Source organism: Plecotus auritus, assembly GCF_963455305.1.
Source record: "Plecotus auritus genome assembly, chromosome: 10".
Classification (NCBI taxonomy): Eukaryota; Metazoa; Chordata; class Mammalia; order Chiroptera; family Vespertilionidae; genus Plecotus; species Plecotus auritus.
Genome location: NC_137785.1, coordinates 26037957 through 26060743, shown reverse-complemented (window position 1 = coordinate 26060743; position 22787 = coordinate 26037957). Strand labels below are relative to the sequence as shown.

Here is a 22787-nt window from a genome sequence, read left to right as displayed (position 1 = left end):
CTCTGAACCACAGGCTGCTCTCCCTTCTTCAGCCCAGCAGTGTCTTAGCGTTGCCGGGAGTTTTGGGGGTCTCTGGCACCATTGCACATGCTGGGAGATTCAGGCCAGCCTCTGACTTCTTGTCATCCATCAGAAGCGAGAAAGATAAATGTGTTTCAGCCTCATATATAGAGATCTCAATACTTGGCCATATGATATTTGAAAGTTTGACCTTCTGAGTTAATGTCACAAAGCTCCTCTCACTCTTCTTTCCCTTGTGCTTTCCCTCCTTCTTTGTTCAGTTTCTACGGCACAGGCCTCATCGCAGGTCACGGCTTCACTAGCCCCGAGCGCACGCCCGGGGTCTTCATCCTGTTTGACGAAGACCGCTTCGGGTTCATCTGGCTGGAGCTGAAATCCTTCAGCCTGTACAGCAGAGTCCAGGCCACCTTCCGGAATGCGGACGCACCGTCCCCACAGGCCTTCGAGGAGATGCTCAAGAACATTCAGTCCCTGACCTCCTGACGGCCCCTTCCCTGCTGGGGGCGCGGCTCCAGACCCTGTGACCTGGGAAGAGCAGCAGCATGCACTTTGGAGATTTGACCTTCTGACCAGAGCACCCACCTTCTTGTAGGCGTCTCGGCCCGAGATGCTTTCTATAGAGTGTGCAACATATGTCTGCATATTTATCAGTAGCTGATGGGAAGGCTGAGCTGAGCATGTCTTATAAAAAAAAAAGAATTGGAGAAATTGAGTTTGTCTTTGGCTCACTGACAGTTTTCTAGGGAAAACAAAATCCTCCTTCAGGGAAACTCATGACATAACTGAGTCTCTTGATGTAAGGGTCCAGTGTGTGGGGTGCCAGCTCCACCGTCCACTCTGCAGGAAGCAAATGAAAGTGGCCATGGACCTGTGAGGGCCTGGCGAGGTGAACTTCTATGCAGCCTGGGCAGGTAGTGAGGGTAGTGTTTGTGGAAAGAGAGCCCCAGGGAGTTGGGGTGTCAGTCTCAGGACCCAGGACTAAATTTCCATTTTTCTTGTTTTTTCTTTTTTCTTTTTTGTGAATTCCCATTTCTATACTGACTCAGATTTTGGACAAAAGCACTTCACCCCCATCTCAGTTTCTGAATCAGGGAAACGGGGCTGGTGATACAGGTCATTAGAGAACGTCACTGCAGGCCTTTGAGCAACTTGGAGGCCCTGTGAATACCACCCCTGGTCCTGGTCTCTGGGCAGCACCCATGTGCCTGCCCTGGCCTCTCTAGCATTAGAACTTTCCCTGCAGGCAGTTTCTGTCAGTGCTCATTGTGTACCCCCCCCCCCCCCCCCACACACACACACACATGCTCTGATGTTAGAATCTCAAACTGCAGCTACATGTCCCAGGACTGGACAGGGCTATGTCTTTTTACAACCCTGCGTTTATTCCATCTGCACGATGTACACAGGCGCTGTTCTGGGAAGTGTTACAGCACATGAGGACTGCAGCCCCTTTGTGGGCAAGAGGGCAGCTTTCTAGAAAAGTCACACTGTACGAATCAGGGTGCCCTTTGGAGACCAGGACCTCTCCGGGACCCTCCCGTATGGAGACTCTGAGCAATGACTCTTCTACTGGTGGTGTTCCCGTGTTGGGTTGACACCTGCATTTGGGGAACCCCTTCTGAGGTCCTTGCTGGTCTCAGTATCTATTGAAGAACAGAGCCCTAAATGCATGCTGGTCTCCAAGGACATTTCAACTCTCCCTCCAGCCTGCACAGAGCCATCTCCACCCCATCTGCCCAGGTGTGCGCTTCACGGGGGGCAGGGCGGAGTTTGTTCCCCTCTCTGTTACTTTTCCTTGTTCGGTGGATTGCACTGAGCCCTCACACTAGAGACGAGGGACCCCAGGGAAGGGGGCAGCTTTGTGGTACCTTCATGTAGAGACCAACCTGAGCTGTCTTGTGAAATGTGTCCTCTGTTTTCCTGATTAATTTCTCTCTGGCTTTTTTTTTTTTTTTTTTTTTAAATAAAAACATCCCCACTGCCCTAGCTTCAGTTCGTTTGGCAACTTTGACCTTTTGCTTCCCAGTATCATAGAATTGACAATTTCTGGGACACAACCCCTAAATGGCAAACCTCCTAAGAGGTTCTGTGGAGACCCGAGAGAGACAAGTGGAGAAGGTGAGGTCCCTCCTGGGCAGCTATGGGTTCACTTGCCTGGCGCTGTCAGCTGGATCTCATTAGAGATGCATGCCCATTGCTCACCTTCCAGATCCTTCTAGCAGGTCATGCAGTCAAGTTGAGGCATGGTCCCAGTTTCCACATCTTTGGCAGGACTGAGCCTAAAAGTGTTGTCACTGCCCCTGTCTTGCAGAATGACTTCTACTCTCGTGCCAAGTGTGGCCGGCCCAGAACCCTCGTGGTAATTGTGGCCGTGAAGCTTTGAGGAAAATGAAGGACAACTGGGCGTGCAAGCCCTTGTTCTCTTTGTTTCACCATTGCTTAAATGAAGTCAAGAAAATGCCTATTTTACCTAGAGCCTGAGGCTTGCTCTAAGGCAGCGGTTGCCAGACCACCGGTGGTCCGTGAGGTCCGAAAGTTGGCGACCGCTGCTCTGAGGAACTCCCTTCTCCATCTGACGCCTCCCCTAAGCATTGTAAAGCTCACACGGATCGAAATGAGTATTTCTGATTCAAAACCAATCTCAAATCTGAATGATGTAACCTGTCTCCAGTGTTTGGGTCTATACACGGCTTCTACAAATACAGACCAAAATAACCCTGGGCTGGGGGCAGGCCTGTCTCTGGTGTGAAGTGAGGGCTCAGGGCCTGTGGTGTCTGTCCTGGCAGTGCCCGCAGTGACGCCAGGCAAGGCCAGCCACCAGTACAGAGCAGGGGTTTCCCACTCAGATATGTCTTCAGCCAGCTAGCTCTTGGTTTCCAGTTCAGCAGTGAGTGTGCAGGGACCCAGCACCAGCTGGCTTCCTCGGTCAAGGGAATGGTCAGGCAGCTCATCAGAACTTCCTGCATGAATTAACTTCGGAAGAATTAACTAGACCTGAATGACCCATTTTAGGGACCAGCAGTGCCCATGTGGTGCTTGATTTGGGAAAGGTGGCAGGTGGGCCTAGGAGTATCCTTAGACATTTTTCCATCGTTGGCGCCACCTTTGCTTGCCACCTTGCTGCTGGGAGGTTGGGTGAGGCACGTCTGTCGTGTGGACTGCAAGAAACACCTGCATCTGTATACTTGGACATGCTCTGTTCTCTGCTACTCAACTGAAGAGGATGTGATTGGAGATTTCAGGCACAAGTCATTGGAGCGTCTTCTATATCAGGGCTGGATGTTCATTGCAAATGACCTCTTTTTTTTTCAGCTATGTGACACAGGCCTGGTGTATATCCAGTTCTATCTGCTCATCCAGTTCAGACCTCCAGTGTCTGCTGCTGAGTGTAAACAGGTTTGGAGGCCACCTAGCCGTGGGAGAATTCCCGACTCCACAGTCCAGACTGGGACCTCCCTTTCTGAAAACATGCCCAAGTCTGGGCATCTGGCTCACTGTGGCTGGTGCTTGCTGCTCTGCTCCCTTCCTCCCATGCCCTTCTGTCCTGACCCCAGCTCAGGCCCAGGCAAGTCCTCCTGGCCAGCGTGGAGAGCAGGGAGTGCACATAGTGGTCTGACTAGCTAGATGCAGGTGGGCCTCCATTCCTGCTTCATGCAGATCTAGCTAAGGGGCCAAGTTGACATGACAGGCTTTCTCTCCGTCTCTTTTCTGCCCCGCCCCCCCGCCACTGATTTTTAGAGAAAGAGGAAGGGAAGGAAGAGGGGGAAAGAGAGAGCCACGGACATAAGACACATCAATTGCCTCAAACAAACACCCAGAACAGGGCTGGGATCAAAGCTACAACCAAGGCACGTCCCCTTGACCAGGAATTGAACCCCAATTATTCAGAGTGCCAGCCAACACTCCAAGCACTGAGCCAAACCAGCCAGAGCTACAGGCTTTCTCTTTCACTGAGAACTTGGAGTTGACTGCTGCAGCCAAGACTGATTCTCTCCACCCTGACGACACTTAAGGGCTGGTATTCAGTTTATGGGTTGCCCAGGTGTCCTCGCACTGCCAGTGAGTCATTTTTTAGTGCTCGTGAGCAGTGCCAAAGAACAGACACCTGCTCAGTCCCTTTGTCACTCAGTGAACTTGGTGACAGGAATCGAAATTTCCTAAGTTCCTGTGACCACGGTGTCTGGTGTATAGACTCTGAGCAGCCAGATGTATAACTCCGAATTTGGAGAAAGCAGTCGTGTGCTTTTGGAGCCTTTTCTTCTGTTCACTACCTTGGTGTTCCAGCTGTTAAGAGTGCTATGGGAATGTCCTTGTTTTTTCCTGAACTTGAGGAAAAAATACACCAATTTATGGGCCTTCCAAGTGTTAATGTAGGCTAACCTCTCTGTCTTTACTTTTGGGAGAAGATCTGGAATGTAATCTGACTAAATGCTCTCAGAAGTATTTAGAGAGGAGAAGAAAGCCACTGTTAGATAAGACAAAGGTCCCAAAATTTGGGAAGTTCTTAATATTATTAAATGCTATTGTTGCTAAATGTTAAAATGTACAATATTTTGCAGAGGCAACTTTAAAGGATGAGCTTGAGCAGAACCCAACCTGATAAGTTTAGGCAACTGCCCAGAAGAAATGACTGTAATTAACCAAACAGTGTATACAAGTAATGGCTAAGCCTCCCTCCGGGAGACAGAGCTTTGGGTGTCAATCTCCCTTACTTGCTACAAGTAAATAAAACTAACAACCACCACATCTTGAATAGGACGCCCTAGGCAGCAAACCCTTTGAGTTGGGTAACACCACAATGCCATCAATTTGTCTGAAACTGTCATTGGAAATGGGATGTGCACATGTGTGTTTGTATTCACACAGGCACAGATCACACAGAATCCTTCGGGCCTTCCCACACTGTGAGGAACAGGGCTCTACCTGGGAGCCCCTGGAGACCTCTGATCAGGCTCCGAAGATGGCTCTGGCTGTCATGTTGAGAAGGGACTGCAGGTGGAAAAGGTGGTGGGAGATGTCCCCAGGAGGCTGCTGTGGGGATTCTGGTAAGGGCTGACATGGCCTGAACCCTGGAAAATGACAGGACTCTGGGTAAGGAGTTGTGGACTTTTGGACTGGGTTGGAGGGGTGAGAGAGAAGAGCTGATGCCGCCCTTGCCCCTCTGTGCCACTTGCCCCAATGCTGTCTCAGGACCCGCCTGCTAGTGGCTCAGTGCTGGAGCCCACCTCACAGAGCCACTGTGACCACTCATTGGACCGCAGGTGCCTGGACACAGCTCAGGGTAGCTGCCATACCAACATGGGAGCCCAGGCAACGGGGGGAATTCACAGGTCGCCCTTGTTCACACAGTCATTCAGAGCATGTCTGCTGAGCACCTTGTGGACCAGGCCAGGAGGCAGGCGAGGACCTAGACCCAATTCCTGTCCTCTTCTCAGGCCCCTCCAGGATGCAGGATGGAGCTAGGGGCTGGCTGAGCCTGGTGAATGCCCCTCATTACCATGGCACTTCTCTCTGTTCTCAGTGTTCCATGGTTGGATTGGCAAGCTTCCATTGGGCACCACAGGCAAGTGAGACACTTCTCAGAACCCCTCTTTTCCTGAGGACGCTTTGGTGATCTCAGGGAAAGCACTAGGATGTGGGTGCTTGGTGTGGAGGGGTGTGTGTGTGTGTGGGGGGGGGAAGGGGGTGCAATGGTGACAGAGGCATTTGAAAATGAACAAACTCTCCGAGCCTGGCTGGCTGGCTTGGGCTGTGCCCCTTTCACAGCGCTCTGATGACAGTCAGGAGGAGGGTGAGAGTGGGCTCCGTGTCCCACAGCAGGAGGATACAGTGAAGAAGAGAAGGGAGACCGAGATGCTGAAGTTACACAGCTCACTGAAGAGAGAACGCTAGAACGTCACAGACTGAGAGGCGAGGAGAATAAGGGTGACCATGAAAGCCGTGATCCCAGGAGGAAAGGGTAAGAGTTTGGCAGCAGAATTGCACATGATGTCCACCAGTGGGCACCGGGCACATAACCCAGGCCCCAGTATGGGTGAGAAAGTAAGCATCCTGTATACAGGAGCCATTATCAAAGAACACACCAACGCAAACCAGTGGCGCCTGGCGTTATCTTAACTCAGACCCACTACATGACCTGACTGGAAAGGGATGCTTTCACTTCTGAGACTCAGAAGGCCCCTGATAAGGAACATGAAATCTTAAAAATTACAGTTTTTAGATTTTATTTAAAAATCATGTTTTAACTTAATCCAGGATTTAGTTTTGTAGAACTCATCTTCTACGCCTGTGGCGGGCCAATTAGGCTGAGCACAGGCTAAATGCAGGCCCCCCTCGTGCTCTCAGGCAGGGACCCTTGGTTGGCGAACATACTGCCCAGTAATTGCACCATGATTCAGGGACTCAGAGCCCTCACTCTGCTCCCTCTTCCTTTTCCTGGGAACTTTGGAAACAAAAGCCTGGCACAGAAATGTTTGGCAACCACAGGCTTCTCTAGTCCCGCTTCCCTCCTGTGACAGTGGCAATGAGCCAAGCCTTGCTTGAAGTGGGAAAGGAAAGGGAAATATGGGGGGAAATACACTCAGGTACTGACGGTTCATGTGCCTGGCTCTCCAGCACCTTTCATGCTGTCTTACCTCATCTTCTCAAACTTCCTGTGGGATCGGTTCTATGGTTATTACTAGTTCACCTTTGAAACGGAGGCTTGGAAAAGTTAGAAGACTTGCCTGATATACACAGGATTTCACAGGTCGCCCTTGCTCAGTCATTCAGAGCGTGTTTGCTGAGCACCTTGTGGACCAGGCCAGGAGGCAGGCGAGGATTGGGATCAGGCTCTTGTTATTCTGAACACTTGGGGTAGGGTGGGTGGGGTGTCCCTTGGATCACCAGCTGGCATGGTAGATTTGCTTTCCTGGCTTTGAACATCGTACAGGTGGAATCACATGCACATTTTGGGGTCTGGCTTCTCTGTGTGCTTCATTCAGCTACTTTGTTGGGGGCTGCGATTGTGTGTTTGTGTTCCATGTGAATATGCCATAAATATTTTAAAAAATTTTCCTCTTATAGACATTTGGTTCATTTCCAGTTTGGAGCTGTTAACAGAAGATTGCTGTTTTTGCCCATGTCTTCTGGTGGACATATGCTCTCATTTCTCTTGGGTGTATACCTGGGCAAGGAACTGCTGCTTATCCAATATTCATGTTTAAGTTTTATAATACTGCCAAACAGTTTGCCAACACAGTTGTATCTATTTCATGAGCAATGTATGAGGGTTCCACCTGCCACATCCTCAAAAACTTGGTATCTTCAGTCTTTTTAATTTTAGCCATCCTTGGTGGGGATAGGGACAGTGATGAGCTGTTCTTAGCATGAAAGGACAAGACAGTGTCTCAGTGGTAAGGACCAGAGCTTGGGAGGGTCATGAGCCTGTCCTCCATGCTATAGCCATGTTCCAGTGGGCTTAGAAGGGAAATAGCAGGGAAGCCAAGAGCACTCCAAGGTGGACAGAAACAAGACAGCTAGCTGTAAATTAAATGCTCGGCTAATGATGAGTCCTGGATAATTTTCTCATTAGCTATTAAGAGGCCAGTGATGACACTTACAACCACAGACACAGGGGGTAATGTTTGAGATATTTAGCAGCTAGTACGGTAGGGGCACTGCCCAGTCAGCATGGGTGCTGGCCAGGAGAGCATTCATGTGTGTACTGCTCAGTCCTGCTCTCAGTCACGACCTTAATGGTTAAAGAGCAGAGCCAAGAAAGCTGAGTAGTGCCAGGGAGCACCCTTGTTTGCTCCATGGTTAGAGTGCAACACGGGTTGGGAGGGGGGGGGCGGGGGGAAGGGGCACTTCCCATTAGGGCTACAGTTCCTTTTATAATGGTTTGGACAAATATTGATATTGAGAGTATTAAAGTCAGCATGAAAATAGTGAAAAGTGGGTAAAAACTCGTTTCCAAAAAATACAAATTGAAGTTTGTGATAAAGGAACATATAGAGGCAGAAAGTATTTGGTTTTACGAAAATGTGAAGACATAATCCTGTTTTCATTTTAGCAACTGCCCAGCGCAGGCACCCGTGCACGGAGTGAAGGTGGAGGAAGGGGAGACTAAGGGGCAGAGGAAAAGAGGCCAAAGGGTTTAAAACAGCAGCTGGACCCTCGGGGGGCAGCCGTTTTGAATTCCATGGCCTTTTAAACCTCAGGTTTCTCAAGAAACACACATTTCTCTAAAAAGCCACAATTTGAGCCCATCGGTAGGGTTGTCAGATCCAGCGAGTGAAATGCGGGGTGCACAGTTAAGTCTAAATTTCAGAAAAACAATGAACAACTTTAAATACAAGTATATGCCAAGTCCGGCGTGTGATAAACTCATGCCGTGATGTGTCACAGCTCTCTGAAACCAGCGCTTGGCCCGCATCCGCGCGGCCCTGCAAGGGTCGCACCTACTTCTCCCCTTCCGGTGGACAGACCGCCCCCCCACCACCACCGCTGGGACGCCCCGCGGGCTATCCGTCGGAAATTGTGAGTGGGCATCCCCGTGGGGGTTGCTGGACTTCCACTCCAGGACCACCCAGTCTCACCGGTGACCCACTAACCTCGAGGTCAACTAGGAACCAATCAGCCGCCAGCTAAGTGCACGTGCCTAGAAGGTAGCGCTTTATTGGCTGGAGATGCGCCAATCAGCGGGGCGCGCAGAGGGGCGGTCGCGTTGGAGGGCGGACCCAGAACAACGGCTGGCGGAGGGGGGCTTGGTCCGCGGTCCGTGGAGGAGTATGTGTGAGGGAGAACCAAACCGCCTGCGAAGTGCCTCGCGTGTTAGTCTCCGCCTTCATCACCAAGTTTCAGTGAGCATCACCACTCCTCCACGGCCGTCTCTCAGCCGGCCGGCCCTGCCGGAGCCCTCGGCGTCCGTTGCGTCTGTTAGGGCGCATTCACACCGAGCGCCGGCGGCCTGGCCTGGGCGTCCCGGGTCCCTGCGGCCCTGCCCTCGCAGTAGCTTGTATCACGTAGGCAGGGCAGAGACCACACCTGAGCACAGAATGTAAGCACAAAAGGGCAGTTTGCTGTTTGGCTGAGGATGTCAGTGGAGGTCTTCAGGCGTGGATGTATCCAGGTGCACAGGAACTGCGGCCAAGGATGTTGTCTGGTCTCCCAGCTTTGCTTTTCTGTGTGGGGCCTTTCTCAGAGCAGCTGGGCCGAACTTCCTGGCCTGGGAGGCGGGGCTTTCAGCCCATATGCACCACATGAACTGAGATGGTTGTGGCCCGAAGGAAGCAGGGTGCTTGGATGCTATGCAGGGCTCAGCCCCACATCCTCTGTGTTTTCAGATGTTAGCTGGATGACCTGAAGCTGTTGTAATAAAATAGCAATAATAATTATGGTAATAATGAGACACAAAAACACTTGTATCACTCTAATGGTTTTCAGGTTATTGCTCTGATAAGGTAGCAATAATGAGGATAATAATGAAACTCAAAAACATTTGTATCATTTACAGTTTCCATATTACCAGACACTTTTGACACATTCCATTCATGCCACTGGAGATTCCAGATGGCCAGCATTCTACAATTTGTTGGGGGGAGAATGAGAAAAAGTAACAGTCACCCCAGGGACCAAGTACCCAGGTTTTTATGCTGGAAGGAATTTAATTAAATGTGATGTTGACAATGTTTTCCTTCAGTATTCTAAGCAAGCTAGGGGGTGACAGAAAGCATCATAGGTGTGTTTGGCAGCTCCATGTCTTGGAAAGTTCTCACCAGGTTGGACCGTTCCTGTCTTCCCCAAAGGGCCTAGCTGGAGTGTGCCAGAGCAATAGGTTCAGCAATGCAGGATTCCATAATAACCCAACACCCAGGAGCCCCAGACAGCACAGGAGCCCATGCACACCTTTTGTTATCTCCCCAGACCCCCTCTTAGGCTTAGAAGGATGACCCCTTACACCCCTGGGGTTTAATGATATGAGCCAGTTCTAAGAAGGCAGCCCAGGCCCTCACCCTGGCACTCCTGTATCCAATTTACACAAAGCCCAGAGCTTTCTAAACCTCATGCTCTCTCTTTTTTTTTTTTCCTAGGAAGAGCACATTTCAAACCCTCGGGAAAGAAGTGTGCCTAACAGATCTTTTGGTAAGGAAAGCAAACCATCGGCTGCTTTATCCCAACCCCAACACACCCCTGTGGGGTGGGGAGAGCAGAGAAGGTGGGTTCAGAAGTAGCATTCATGAGAGGATATGTCATACACAGGGGTTCATGGTGTAGGGGCCTTCTCCAAGCCGCGCAAATCTCTATGTAGTGTCACCCACTGCCTATCCCTAGCCCCCAGTTCCTCATGACACTTTGATACAGGGATTCAGGAGGCCTGGGAGAACCAACACTGCCCTCTAATGTACCTGCTCTGGGCATCCGCCCCTTCATCTGCCCTGAAGAGGATGCCTTCTCTCCTTCCTGCTCGTGGGTGGGCAGGATCACATATGGGATGGATGCGGAAGTCTTTGCAAGTGGAAAGCACTGTATGCAGATTGACATGTAATCAGAAAGAGCAATCATCTCTCCACTAGAGCTGATTGTATTTCTCATGGCAGTGCGGCAGTAAGGGGTCATCAATCCCAGCACACCTGTTCTGCAGGCTCTGGCTGTCCCCACTAAATGACTTTGGAGGGCAAGCCATGGTACCTGCCTCTTTCTGAGCTGCAATAGGAGATGAGGCCTTGTCCCTGCCCTTGGACACCTTGCCTCAACCCTGGTTCTCTCTGAGCATTGACTTACTCTTCCAGAGAGTTCCTTGGCCTGCGTTACAAATGCAGCATCACATTCAGTTGTCTTTTCTGGCTCTTGCTCAGATGTGTCCTGTCCCCAGCGCTGTTCACCGAGAGCCCCTCTGCTGTGAGTACCAGTCCAGATTTGGGGGCTGCCTACCGGTGCCCAGGGCTGAGGCAGCACTACCTTACTGGGTCCCTCGGTCCCTGAGACCCCAAAAGCAGGTAGGTGACTTGAACCAGGGGTTCTTCATCTGAGTCCAGGGTAAATTTCCGGGACCAGTCACTCCTCAGAGACATAAGTTCTGATTCATATAATCAGAATTATATGAATGGGTGTTTTTGTTTTGTTTTGTTTTGTTTTGTTTTGTTTTGTTTTGTTTTGTTATATCCTCACCTGAGGATATTTTCCCATTGATTTTTAGAGATGTGGGTGGGGGAGAGAAACATTGATGTAAAAGAGACACATTGATTGGTTGCCTTCTGCATGCACCCTGACCAGGGTGAGGATCAAGCTTGCAACCAAGGTATGTGCCCTTGACTGGAATTGAACCTGGGACCCTTTATTCCGCAGGCTGATGTTCTATCCACTGAGCCAAACTGACCAGGGCGTTGGGCTCTTTGAGTAAGAGGGAGGGAGTGATTGCTGCGTGGACAGACTGTTAAGGTCTGCCCATGACGTTAGTTCTGTTATCCACGTCCTTGAGGGCTGTCGAATAGGCTCGTGCTCTTCTGCTGCTTTCTCCACTAGCCAGCCCCCTGGGACTTGTTTCAGTGACACTTTCTTGGAAAGCCTTCTCTGGTTTGGAATGCTTTCCTAGCTCCTGGTCCCCGTCATCTTGGCATTTATTATTTCCCATGGATGGTGTGGTGTAGTGACCCCCAGTGGACAGGATGGGGTTCCATGTGCTTTTAGTGCAGCACCTGCCAGCGAGCATGCACTCAGCAAGTCGTTAGTAGACTGGGTAGAACTGGCCAGAATGTCCTCATCCTGCCAAGCAAAGGGGTCACTTGAGGCAAGCGGGGGGGGGGGGGGGGCGGGGGGGAAAGGGTGTGTCCATGCCATGGTGGCAAGAAGTGCAGAGGTTGGGGAGGGTCCTGAGTGCCCCAGGCCTTGTTAGGTCTTCTCCTTTGCCTAACCTAAGCCCTCAGATCCCCTCAGCCCTTCCTCTGCAGAGTCATCTGTGCTTTGCAGCACATCTCATACAGGTTGTCTGGTGCTCCTGGCAGCTTTGGGAAGTCAACAGGGTCACTCAAAAGTAGTTTTTATTGTTTTCCACAATGTGTGACGTGCACATGGTTGGAAATTCCAGCAGTACAAAGGAGCTTGCTTCCGCCCCCTTTCCTGTTGCCCAGTCCCTATCCCAAGGCTTGCTGTGTGTTGAGATTTTCTGTGTGTATCTGCTATCGGTGGGAATCATGCTCTTTGACGGGATCTCTAGGAAGACATTCAAGAGACCCACCTATGGGAGGGTGTGACGTGGTAATTTGTGGCACCAGATGCAAAACCAAAAGAATGCCCCTGGATCCCCAGTGTCCCATTTCCAACCCTCCTGCCATGGAAAAAGTCCAGCCTCTTCTTCAAGGCCAAAACGAAGGCAAGTGTCCAAAGGTTCTGTGCCATTGGTCTGGTGTCAGCCGTCTCAGTCCCATCCAGGTGGCTTAGCGCCATTCCCAGCTGCTATCGTTGCTGTGCTGCTGTACCCGGGCTCCCACTTGGAAGCCTGCGTTTGGGGTCACCAGGGCTTCTAGGGCCACATGGTTACTATGAAGAGAGAATGCGCAAACGTACGGGGGGCTAGGGCACATTACTGGGCTCAGTGGGTCCAATTCTTAACCAATGTATTCTTTTCCCAGGCTAGACAGACAGGTTATGCTCACCATCTTGGCTCCTACTGCACATGTGCTTACCTCCCCTTTATTGTTCTAGCAGCCTGTTCCCTGGGGAGTGTATGAAGCTGCAATTTCCTAGGGAAGCAAGCCTATGCGCCCTAGTTGATTACACATAATCCTGTCTGATTCCCTCGCCCCTTTCCTTTACTAATATCTCGCTACCTAAGCTAGCATATTCTTTCACTCGTGATGTGTAGTAAGTCACCCAACTCCAGGCTTGAACGAGCAGTCACTGTTGTTATTTGTGTGTCTGGGGGCAGTCCAGCCCCATGTGTATCTGATCTTGAGGCTGATGGGCTTGCTCAGGCATGGTCCTCCCCCCGTGGCAATGACAAATGAGTAAGAGCAGCTGGAAACCTCTGAGGATCCTTTGGCCCAGGTCCAGATCTGGTTCTCCCTTCCTCCTCATTCTGCTGGCAACCCTGGTCTAACCAAAGTTGAGGGGTGGGGTCTACCCTGTCCCTGCTGGAAGGAACTGCAGAGTCATACGGCAAAGGGGGAGGCTGCAGGGAAAGGGTGAAGAATTGGATGTGGCCCACCACAACTCATATACAAGCAATATTACACATATATTCTTTTTAAAACTGCAAATGGTACAGTGATGTGCTTATAGTGCTATATTTCCCACTTAATATCATGTCTGAGGACTAGATTACCTTGTTGTTGCCAAAGCCTATCCCATTTCCTCTGTCCCCTCCTCTCATCATTTGTTGTTCTGTTTAGATGGGCATTCAGGCTATTCAGTCACAACAGCCAGTGCTGCAATGAGTGTTGTGTGCACACATTTTTTAAATGTACACAAGTCCTGGGATGCAGTCTCAGGAGTCTTTGCTGGATCGAAGACTGTCATTTTAGATTCTGATTGATGTTACCAAATGCTGGCAAAGTTTTCTTATGGCTGAGAATGCTGACACTTAGGGGGCCTGAATGTTGTGCGCAAGGGCTGTTCCTAGAGGCCACCAGGCTCAGGACGGAGCCAGGTCTCTCGGCTCCAACCTGTGTGTCCTGCCCCTGCACCACTCGCCATTCAGAGTCCCACTGCATTCAGAGGTGCAGGTGGTGGGTAGTCAGGGCAGGGACCATGGAGATGCTGGTGCCTCCTGCCCCAGAATGTCTTGAAGCGGGGACCTGCTCCCTCAGCTGGGGCATTGGTGTGTGCTTGTGGGAGGGATGTAGAGAGGAGCTGACCAGGCTCTGTCCCTGAGGCTAAGTTTGTCTGGGGTCCTTCCCCGATACCCTCCCTCCCGCCACACCCTCCATGGATCTTCTCTTTGGATCTTCTCTTCCTTCCTCTCTGTTAGATCCAAAATATGGTCCAGACTGACATCCCCAAAGCCACCAAGTTGTGCCCCTGCCCAGATCACCACTCTGGGGGCTATCTCCCAGTGCCTAGGGATCAAGCTGTGATGCCCTACTGGGTGCCCCGGGTCCTGAGGTCTTACAAGAAGGTAAGAGGAAGGCTCTCACAGTAGGGAGCCTGAGAGTGAGGGCGGGCCTTCAGAGGGACCCAGAGATGAGGGGGAAGGTGCTGGGTTCTTTCCTCACAGAGGCTTCCATTGACGTCCTGTGGGGAGGGGTCCTCTGAAAGCCGTGGCAAAGGAGCACAGAGGTGGTGTGTGGATGGGGTCAGGTCTCATGTCCTGGTGGAGGTTGGGAAGGGGGTACACTGCTCTCTGAGGAGGGCGCCTGTCTCTGCTGCCCTTACCACCATTTCTCCTACCATCTTAGCACTAGCCAAGTTTAGTCTAGGTATTATGGTCAAACATTAGGATCCAGGGTTAGGATTAGGGCTCAGTCATCCAGGTGGGTAGTGAGGGCAGGGGGAACCATGGAGCTGCTTGTGCCTCCCACTCCAGAATGTCATGAAGGGGAGACCTGCTCCCTCAGCTGGGGCATTGGCATGTGCTTGTGGGAGGGATGTAGAGAGGAGCTGACCAGGCTCTGTCCCTGAGGCTAAGTTTGTCTGGAGCACAGCTCCATCCACCTCTTCCCTTCCTCTCTGTTAGATCCAAAATATGGTCCAGACTGATATCCCCAAAGCAACCAAGCCATGCGCCTGCCCAGGCCACCGCTTTGGGGGCTGCCTCCCAGTGCCTAGGGATCAGGCTGTGATGCCCTACTGGGTGCCCCGGGTCCTGAGGTCTTACAAGAAGGTAAGAGGAAGGCTCTCACAGTAGGGAGCCTGAGAGTGAGGGCGGGCCTTTAGGGGGACCCTGAGATGAGGGGGAAGGTGCTGGGTTCTTTCCTCACAGAGGCCTCCATTGATGTCCTGTGGGGAGGGGTCCTCTGAAAGCTGTGGCAAAGGAGCACAGAGGTGGTGTGTGGATGGGGCCAGGTCTCATGTCCTGGTGGAGGTTGGGAAGGGGGGTTACACTGCTCTCTGAGGAGGTGCCTGTCTCTGCTGCCCTCCTTACCACAATTTCTTCTGCCACCTTCTCTTCCTCTTCTCCTTCCCCCTCTTCCACCACCTTGCTTGCTTCCTCACCATCTTGTCTTCTCCTTTCCACTACCTCCTCCCTCACCCCCTTCCAGCTCTCTCAGCCTCTCTGAGTTCCTGTTCTTACAGCCCCATCCCTGGCAGGCTTGGAGGGTGTGGCGGGAGGGAGGGTATCGGGGAAGGACCATTGCTCTGAATTTCTGTCCTGGCTCTTTGCTTTGTTTGGCTCCTTCAGGGCTCTGGGTTACAAGACAGTGACTGCAGGTTGGCTAGGTCCAGCCCTCCTTAGCCCCTGGCACCCTTACCCCATGGGTGTCCTGGGAGGTATTAGAGGCTTCCTTCTGCCTTCACCCACATTCCAGTTGCAGGTTTTCCACCATCAAGCAGTAAACTGTTCCCAGAATTAAGACCCAGAATCCATCTAAAAGGAGACCAGGGCACTGATGTTTTGTGCTGGCCATGGCCTCTTTGGTAGTTTCCAGACCAAATCCCCCTTCCCACCCATGGATCACCAGGGTGGACACGTTGCCCACATGCTTTTCTTTTAGGTGGTGAAAAGACAGCAGAGTTTTAAAAGCATCAAAGGTAAATCTCCCCCAGGAAGGGAGGGGGGTCTCATGACCATCATGATGGGAAGACTTCTCTTATCCCAGATGCCTGTAACACAAAGACATCCACAGACTGGCACTCATAGCGCTTCTACCCCTGCGCTATTGCCAGGCATCATTAATCACCCCCCGTCTTTTCACAGTGAACCCAGGGAAGCCTCAGACTTGACCCAAATATCAGCATTTTTAAAAAATTCATTTTTATTGATTTCAGAGAGGGAGAGAGCAATAGAAACATCAATGATGCATGCCCTACACTGGGGATTGAGCCCACAATCTGGGCATGTACCCTGACCAGGAATTGAACTGTGACCTCCTGGCTCAACTACTGAGTCATGCCAGCTAGGCCAGCATTGTTTTTTTTAAAATATATTTTATTGATTTTTACGGAGAGGAAGGGAAAGGGATAGAGAGTTAGAAACATCGATGAGAGAGAAACATCGATCAGCTGTCTCCTGCACACTCCCCACTGGGTATGTGCCCGCAACCAAGGTACATGCCCTTGACTGGAATCGAACCTGGGACCCTTGAGTCTGCAGGCCGACACTCTATCCACTGAGCCAAACCGTTTAGGGCAGCCAGCATTGGTTTTTAAGATGAAACCAGTTTGCGATCTGGAGTTAGATGGTATTTCAAGTGTCTTTTTTTTTTTTTTTAAAGCTCTAATGGTCTATAATTTGTGACATACTGTGTGTGTTGTATATACATATATTTATGATAGTATATTTATGTATTCATAAGATAGTACACATTTCTACTTTGTATATTCATAACATCCTCTGTTCATGATATCATATTTATGCATATATTCATTACACAGTATCTTCATACATTCATGTTTGTGACCTAGAATATACACATTCATATATTCATGACAGACAGTACATACATATTCATATGTTCATGAAGTAGTACATATTCATGACAAAATATATATCCATCTGTATTCAGTTATGCACTCATGTCATACTATACAAGGGTGGCATCTGCACCCTGACGGTTACATCCATTGTCTCTAAAATGAGTGGGTTGGATTTGCTCTTGAAGACCCTTTCTGGTGCTATGTCCAGCACGTCTGTTTTCTCCACATTGTATGTGAGCAAAGGAGTGGATATGTTTTGTGAGCTTGTACTACGTCCTCCCCTTGGCGTGCTGTAGCCAGGCTCTGAGAAGTGAGTACACCTTGATGGAATCTGTAAACATAGGAGGAAATGGATGGATAGCGCGATAGGTTGGATGCCCGATTCCAGGGTTCCTGTGACGGGCAAGTAGTTTGAGTGGCCCTCTCAGAACCCAAGAGAAGCTAGGTGGGAGCATGCTTGGGAAGTGAAGGGCCACTACTCTACATGCCATCTCTTCATGTTGCAAAAGATTCATATTTTTTTCCTGATTATAAAAGTAACACAATTAGGAGAAGTATAAATTATCACATCCTTTGCCAAGGGGGAAATTTGGAGGTGTCTGTCAAATTTCATAATATGCATAACCCTTAACCCAGCAAGCCCACATTCAGTCATGTCTGTAGACGCTCCCACATGCACCCCTGTCTGCAGCAGTGATTTCCAGGGCAAAATATTGGAAGCAATATTTTGGGAGGATGGACATCAGTGGGGGTGTATTTGAAATGTGGCACTTGCCACCTAGAGAATGCAGCTGTTAGGGACAATGAAATGGACTCTTCCCCGCCCCCCACCGCCCCCGAGAAAAACCATTGTGACATGGAAAAACAAAAGCAAGCCCATACAAATTTAAAAGCCAAAGCTCTGGCCCTGGCCAGCGTTGCTCAGTGGTGAGAGTGTTGACCCGCGCACCCAAAGGTCGCAGGTTCGATTCCCATTCAAGGGCACCTACCTGGGTTGCACATGCAGCAGGCAACCAATTGCTGTCTCACATTGATATTTCTCCCCCATTTCTTCCACTCTCTAAAAATCAATGGGAAAATATCCTCGGGTGAAGATTAACAACAAAAAAAGAGTAGCAGTTTGTCCTACTGTTATCCTACTGGTATAGAGTTTTTTTAAAGTGATTTTTAGCTTTTGTATCTGAAACTAGAGCCAATGTTTTGCTTTTTGTTTTGTTCATTATGCACCCCCACCCCCACCCCAATTTCTCTTTGTAGGGCCCTTACCCACCTCCCTGCCCTCATAGGTTACCAGTGACTGTCAACTCAGACATCCATCACCCAGCCCTTACCTATATCCTAACAGAGCTTTTGCTTTTTTGTTGTTAATCCTCACCTGAGGATTTTTTTTCCCATTGATTTTTAGAGAGAGTGGAAGGAAAGGGGAAAACATCAATGTGAGAGAACACACTAATTGGTTGCCTCCTGCATGCACCCCAACTAGGGCCAGGGATTGAGCCTGCAACCTGAGGTATGTGCCTTTGCCCAGAATCAAACCCGGACCCTTCAGTTTACGGGCCGACACTATCCACTGAGCCAAACCAGCTAGGGCCAAACTGCTATTCTAACTGTATAGTCACACACATTTATGGGTTTATTTTTATTGGTCGTTTTTGGCTTTGAATAACACTCTGCATCTTTAAGAAAAGCTAGCCCAGCTGGCGTGGCTCAGTGGTTGAACGTCGACCTATGAACCAGGAGGTCACGCTTTGATTCTTGGTCAGGGCACATGCCTGGGTTGCAGGCTTGATCCCCAGTGTGGGGCATGCAGGAGGCAGCCGATCAATGATTCTCTCTCACCATTGATGTTTCTATTTCTTCCTCTCCCTTCCTCTCTGAAATCAATAAAAATACATTTTAAAAAAAGCTAAACACGCAGTTAGTTTATTGTTGAATCATATATGTCAACTGATACATTGATAAAAAACAGTTTTTCTCAGTGGTTAGAGTGTCAGGTACAGACCAAAGGGTCATGGGTTTGATTCCCGGTCAAGGGCATGTACCTTGGTTCCAGGTTCCCCAGCCTAGGTAGGGAGGCAACCAATCGATGTATCTGTCTTACATCAATGTTTCTTTCTCTCTCTTTCCCCTCTTCCTCCTCCTCCCCACTCTTTAGAAATCGATGGGAAAAATATCCTTGGGTGAGGATTAAAAAGCAACAGCAAAAACAGTATTATTTTTCACTACAGCCATTGTTTTATAGTTCAGGCAGTTAATATTAATAATTTTTCAAGCCCTCAAACCCATTCAAGCCAGAGGTGTTCACTGGAGAGGATGGAGAGGGCAGTCTCACTGTACAAGGAGAATTAGCATGTATCTCTTTGAGAGCATCATACAGAGGAACTTGATTTTTTAGAGAATGGAAGGGAGGGAGGAATGAGAGGGGGGAGAGATATCGATGTGAGAGAGACACATCAATTGGTTGCCTCCCACACTGCCACCTGCAACCCAGGTACGTGCGCTTGACCGGGAATTGAATCCAAGACCCTTTGATGTGTGGGCCGATGCTCTAACAACTTGGAAACACTGGCCAGGACTGATTTCTGTTTAAAGAGAAAATGCATATTTCTCATCTTGTATTTTCCTTGTAAAGAGGGGGCTCATGTGCTTTTCTTCTCTTTGCTTTTGCTTAGAGTTTTCTAAAAGGAAAATGTATTTGTTATATTTTATATTACTAGTGCACCTTCATATCAGTATACTTAGAATGTATGTTTTATAGTAGTAATGCATTAGTAGTATAGTAAATACATGAGTTGTATTATCAGGAGGGCGCGTATTTACAAAGTAGGTGTCTAGAAACCTGAGATGGTCAAGGAGACGGGAGCACAGGAATCCCACTGGTGGTTGTGATTACTGTTAACTTTGTATTATGGGAAATTTCAAGAATCCAGATAAGCCCCATGTTTCATCACTCAGCTCCAACTATCCGCTCCTTGCCAACCTGGTTTCATCTGAGCTTCACCCACCCTGTTCCCCTCTCAAAAAAAAAGAAACAGATTCCAACTAAATTCCATATCCTTTCGTCCATAAATATTTCTGTACGCAGCTCTAAAAGATAAAGACTCAAAAAACAGCCAGGAGGCCCCATTGATCACCATGGAAATAAGTAAACAGCCCTCTTCATCTTGATGAATGTTGGCTCAGTGTCCATACCTTGGGGCTGTGACCCGCCTTGCTGGGGCACTTGGCTTCTTGCCCTGGGTTCTGGAGGGTTGTCTAGTGTGCAGTGTACAAACTTAGGATAGGCCTGTCCCCACACCCAGGCTGGACCTGACTCGCTTTCTCTGCCTAGAATCCCCCCTGGACTCACACTCCTGGCACAACCGCTGGCGGATCTGCTGCAGCAGACACCTCCTTCTCAAGTGGCTGCAGCTCCAGGCCCTTCACCAGGAAGGGCAGCTGGCCCTGGAGAGGAGAGTGATCCCCCAGCCCTCCTTCCTGCCTCTCTGCCTCAGCCTCCTGGCCTTCCTCCAGGCTGTCTTGAGGGCCATCTCGTTCATTCGGTAAGCAGGCTTGGGTGGGGACAGAGGTGCCCCAGGCCCATCTCACTCCCTGGGGTATAGTGGAGTCAAAGATGTGGGAGAACTTGGTTGTAGTTCAGTGAGAAATGGGTATGGCCATTGTTAGTGTTATGCGTTATCAAGTCCAGAGTCTTGATCATGCCCAGAGCAGGTGTGTCTTCTCTCTCATTCCATTGCTTAATGGAAAAGTAATGAGATGTGGTAGAGCTGATGGTGGGGACCGGGACACTTTGGGCCTCCCACCTTTCTTCACCTCTTTTCTGTCCCAAGTTCTAAAATCCTCCTGCCCCCAAAAGACCACCAGTTTTAGTTCCCAAGCTAGCCCTCTGGGGTTTGAGCACACTTTTGGGGTGGGACCTGCTGCCTCTCCTTGAGCCCCGCCCCAGTCATTGAGGCTGCATGTTGGAAAGCTCTTAATCAATCTGGACCCCACCAGCCTCCACCAGGCCCCACATTTCTCACCTGGAATCCTGCTTAGTCCCTCCTCCAGGAAGCAAGCCTCCAGGGTGACTCTAGGGTTCAAGGGACGCCTCCACTTACCCAGCTTCTTCCTTTAGTTTCCTCTGAAAAAGCCTTCCTCCTCCAAATCCCACCCCCTAACCTCTGCCCCAGTTCACCCATTGTTTCCTAACCATTACCTCTATCCAGGTTCATTCCTTTTCATCACACATCTATGTACATAGAGACATGCAAGTACATATTAATATGTAAATGTATATAATTCTAATTTACATGTATTGACTTGTTTGCTTTGTAATTTTCTGTCTCGTCCATGTAATGTAAGAGAAATATTCTAGAAAATGTCCAGCACCCAAAAACAGTTGTAGGTGTCATTTCCCCATTTTCCACTTGTTTGTGGCAGGAGCTTTGTCTTTGTCTTTCTTCCATGGCCAGAAGTGGGAGTCCCTGTCCCCTGTGTCCCACTTGTCTATCCTAGTGTTGGACTCCCTGGGATGATAAACAACCCTGTGATGCACATTCACTTACAAGTGACCTGGGGCTCAGCCTCTCAGGGCATGTGCTCCCAGGAAGGGGCCCGGGCAGGGCTTCGTCAGCTTGGAATGACCTGTACACATGAGTAGGTCAGCGTTTTGAGGTTTTCCTTTGCTTTTCATGAAGATTCATCTTTCTTTTTATGCTTGCCAACTCGATGTCAAATTTAGTTGGACTCCTCTGCACCCACTCTGGGAAGAGCAAAGAAAGAAGCTTGACTGTTAAGTAGATGGTCAGGGTAGGCCCAAAGGAAAATTGCTGATGCCTTTACAGGTGTTTGCGTTGGAGGCAGGCTCTTAGGGCAGAGGTGCAGGCACCAAGCAGCTGTTTAGGAGAGATATCCTACCTGGCTGGGGTATATATGGGATGCCCTGTGAGATACCCCAAACTAAACTAGCTTATCTGAGGAGAAGCCACTGGCCGCCCATCAGTTGGCCTGGCAGAGACTTACTAGAATTGGAGAGGCCTCGGGAGGGCGGGCGCGCTCAGAACCTTCCTAACAGGGAGCCTCAAGGAACAGTGACTAAGTCAGGTGCTTGTCTTCTTGATCAGACGTGCTGTAGCTTTCATTCCATTCCATTCCTTTTCTAGTTCTGCAAGGCTGGGACTCTATCCTTGTTCCAGGAGGAGAGAGTGGGCTCTGAGGGGTTGCGTGACTTGCCTGAGGTCCCATAGCTAAAAGTGAGCCAGCTAAGATTGCACCCTGGTGTCGCCTCACTGCACCCCTCTCCTGGCTGGACTCCTCAGGACTAAGTGCACTGGGCACCTGGATGGCATTCCCCTCCACTGTGGGGGTACCCTCCACTCTCCTCCCCATGAAGGCTTCCTGACAGGCCCTGCAAGGGCAGTGTGGGCTCAGCTGGAGGACATTCCTAGTAACTGCCTTTCTCTTTGCTTTTCAGCCAGTTTTGGGGGGTTTGAAGCTGGAATCTTCAGCTAGTGTCAAGAACATCAACAAAATTTCAATCATAATCAAGGTCTTTAATGAAAGTTGTCAAATCAGGAGGAGTCTGTGATAGCCACTCTTTACTCAGATCACATAATTCACACCCAAGACTCAATCCATGTTATTTCTCATGGGGGGATGCTTGGTCGTACAGAGTTGCTGTGAATGCGGGTGAGATTCTGTTATAAATGTAATCAATAAAGGTTATTTGTGAAACTCTAAAGTGGCCACTTCCTTTTTGATAATGATTTCCGCTCATGAAGGAGTGACTTATTTTCTACCTCTGTGTCCCTGTGGGATAGGGGCCATTTCCAAGTTTCTCTTCCCTCTGCCAAGGACAGCAGAACCTCTGGACAAGGGACCAGAAATGGTTTTAGCATCTGTTTCAGGTGGGTCTCACTTTAAATAGCATAAAGTTGTATGTGAGTTGAATTTTTAAAACTGAGATACCATTCACATACCATAAAATACACCTTTATTTATTTGTTTATTTTATTGATTTTAGAGAGAGCAGAAGGAAGAGGGAGAGAGAGAGAAACATCAATGTAAGAAACATTGATGGGTTGCCTCCCATACAAGTCCTGACCAGCAATTGAATCATCCACAACCTGGGTATGTGCCCTGATCAGGAGTCGAACCCGTGACCCTTCGGTGCATGAGATGATGCTCTAACCGACTGAGCCACACCAGCCAGGGATAAAACATACCTTTTA

At 49.6% G+C, this 22787-nt stretch overlaps 2 protein-coding genes across 5 annotated transcripts in view; both read left to right on the top strand.

Annotated features, from left to right (window-relative positions):
* Nucleotides 1–2015, top strand: part of FBXO31 (F-box protein 31) — a 43285-nt gene extending 41270 nt beyond the window's left edge. The window contains exon 9 of one of the 4 annotated variants that reach the window (XR_013959277.1): nucleotides 282–2006. Coding sequence is in view for 2 of the 4 variants with exons in the window: in XM_080646060.1 (XP_080502186.1) it covers nucleotides 282–504 (223 nt within the window). In the remaining 2 variants the exon portion in view is untranslated. Of the gene's footprint in view, nucleotides 1–281 lie in introns of all 4 variants that reach the window. The other 3 variants (XR_013959278.1, XM_080646060.1, XM_080646061.1) reach the window with 3 other exon arrangements.
* Nucleotides 2016–8739: 6724 nt separating this feature from the next.
* LOC308236398 (uncharacterized protein C16orf95 homolog) lies at nucleotides 8740–22294 on the top strand. Its single transcript, XM_080646059.1, has 8 exons — nucleotides 8740–8864; nucleotides 10095–10146; nucleotides 10860–11000; nucleotides 13970–14116; nucleotides 14675–14821; nucleotides 15654–15690; nucleotides 19907–20117; nucleotides 22031–22294. Exons 3-8 carry the CDS (start codon nucleotides 10860–10862, stop codon nucleotides 22047–22049), a joined length of 702 nt encoding a protein of 233 aa, XP_080502185.1. The 5' UTR covers nucleotides 8740–8864; nucleotides 10095–10146; the 3' UTR covers nucleotides 22050–22294.
* The last annotated feature ends 493 nt before the right edge of the window (nucleotides 22295–22787 follow it).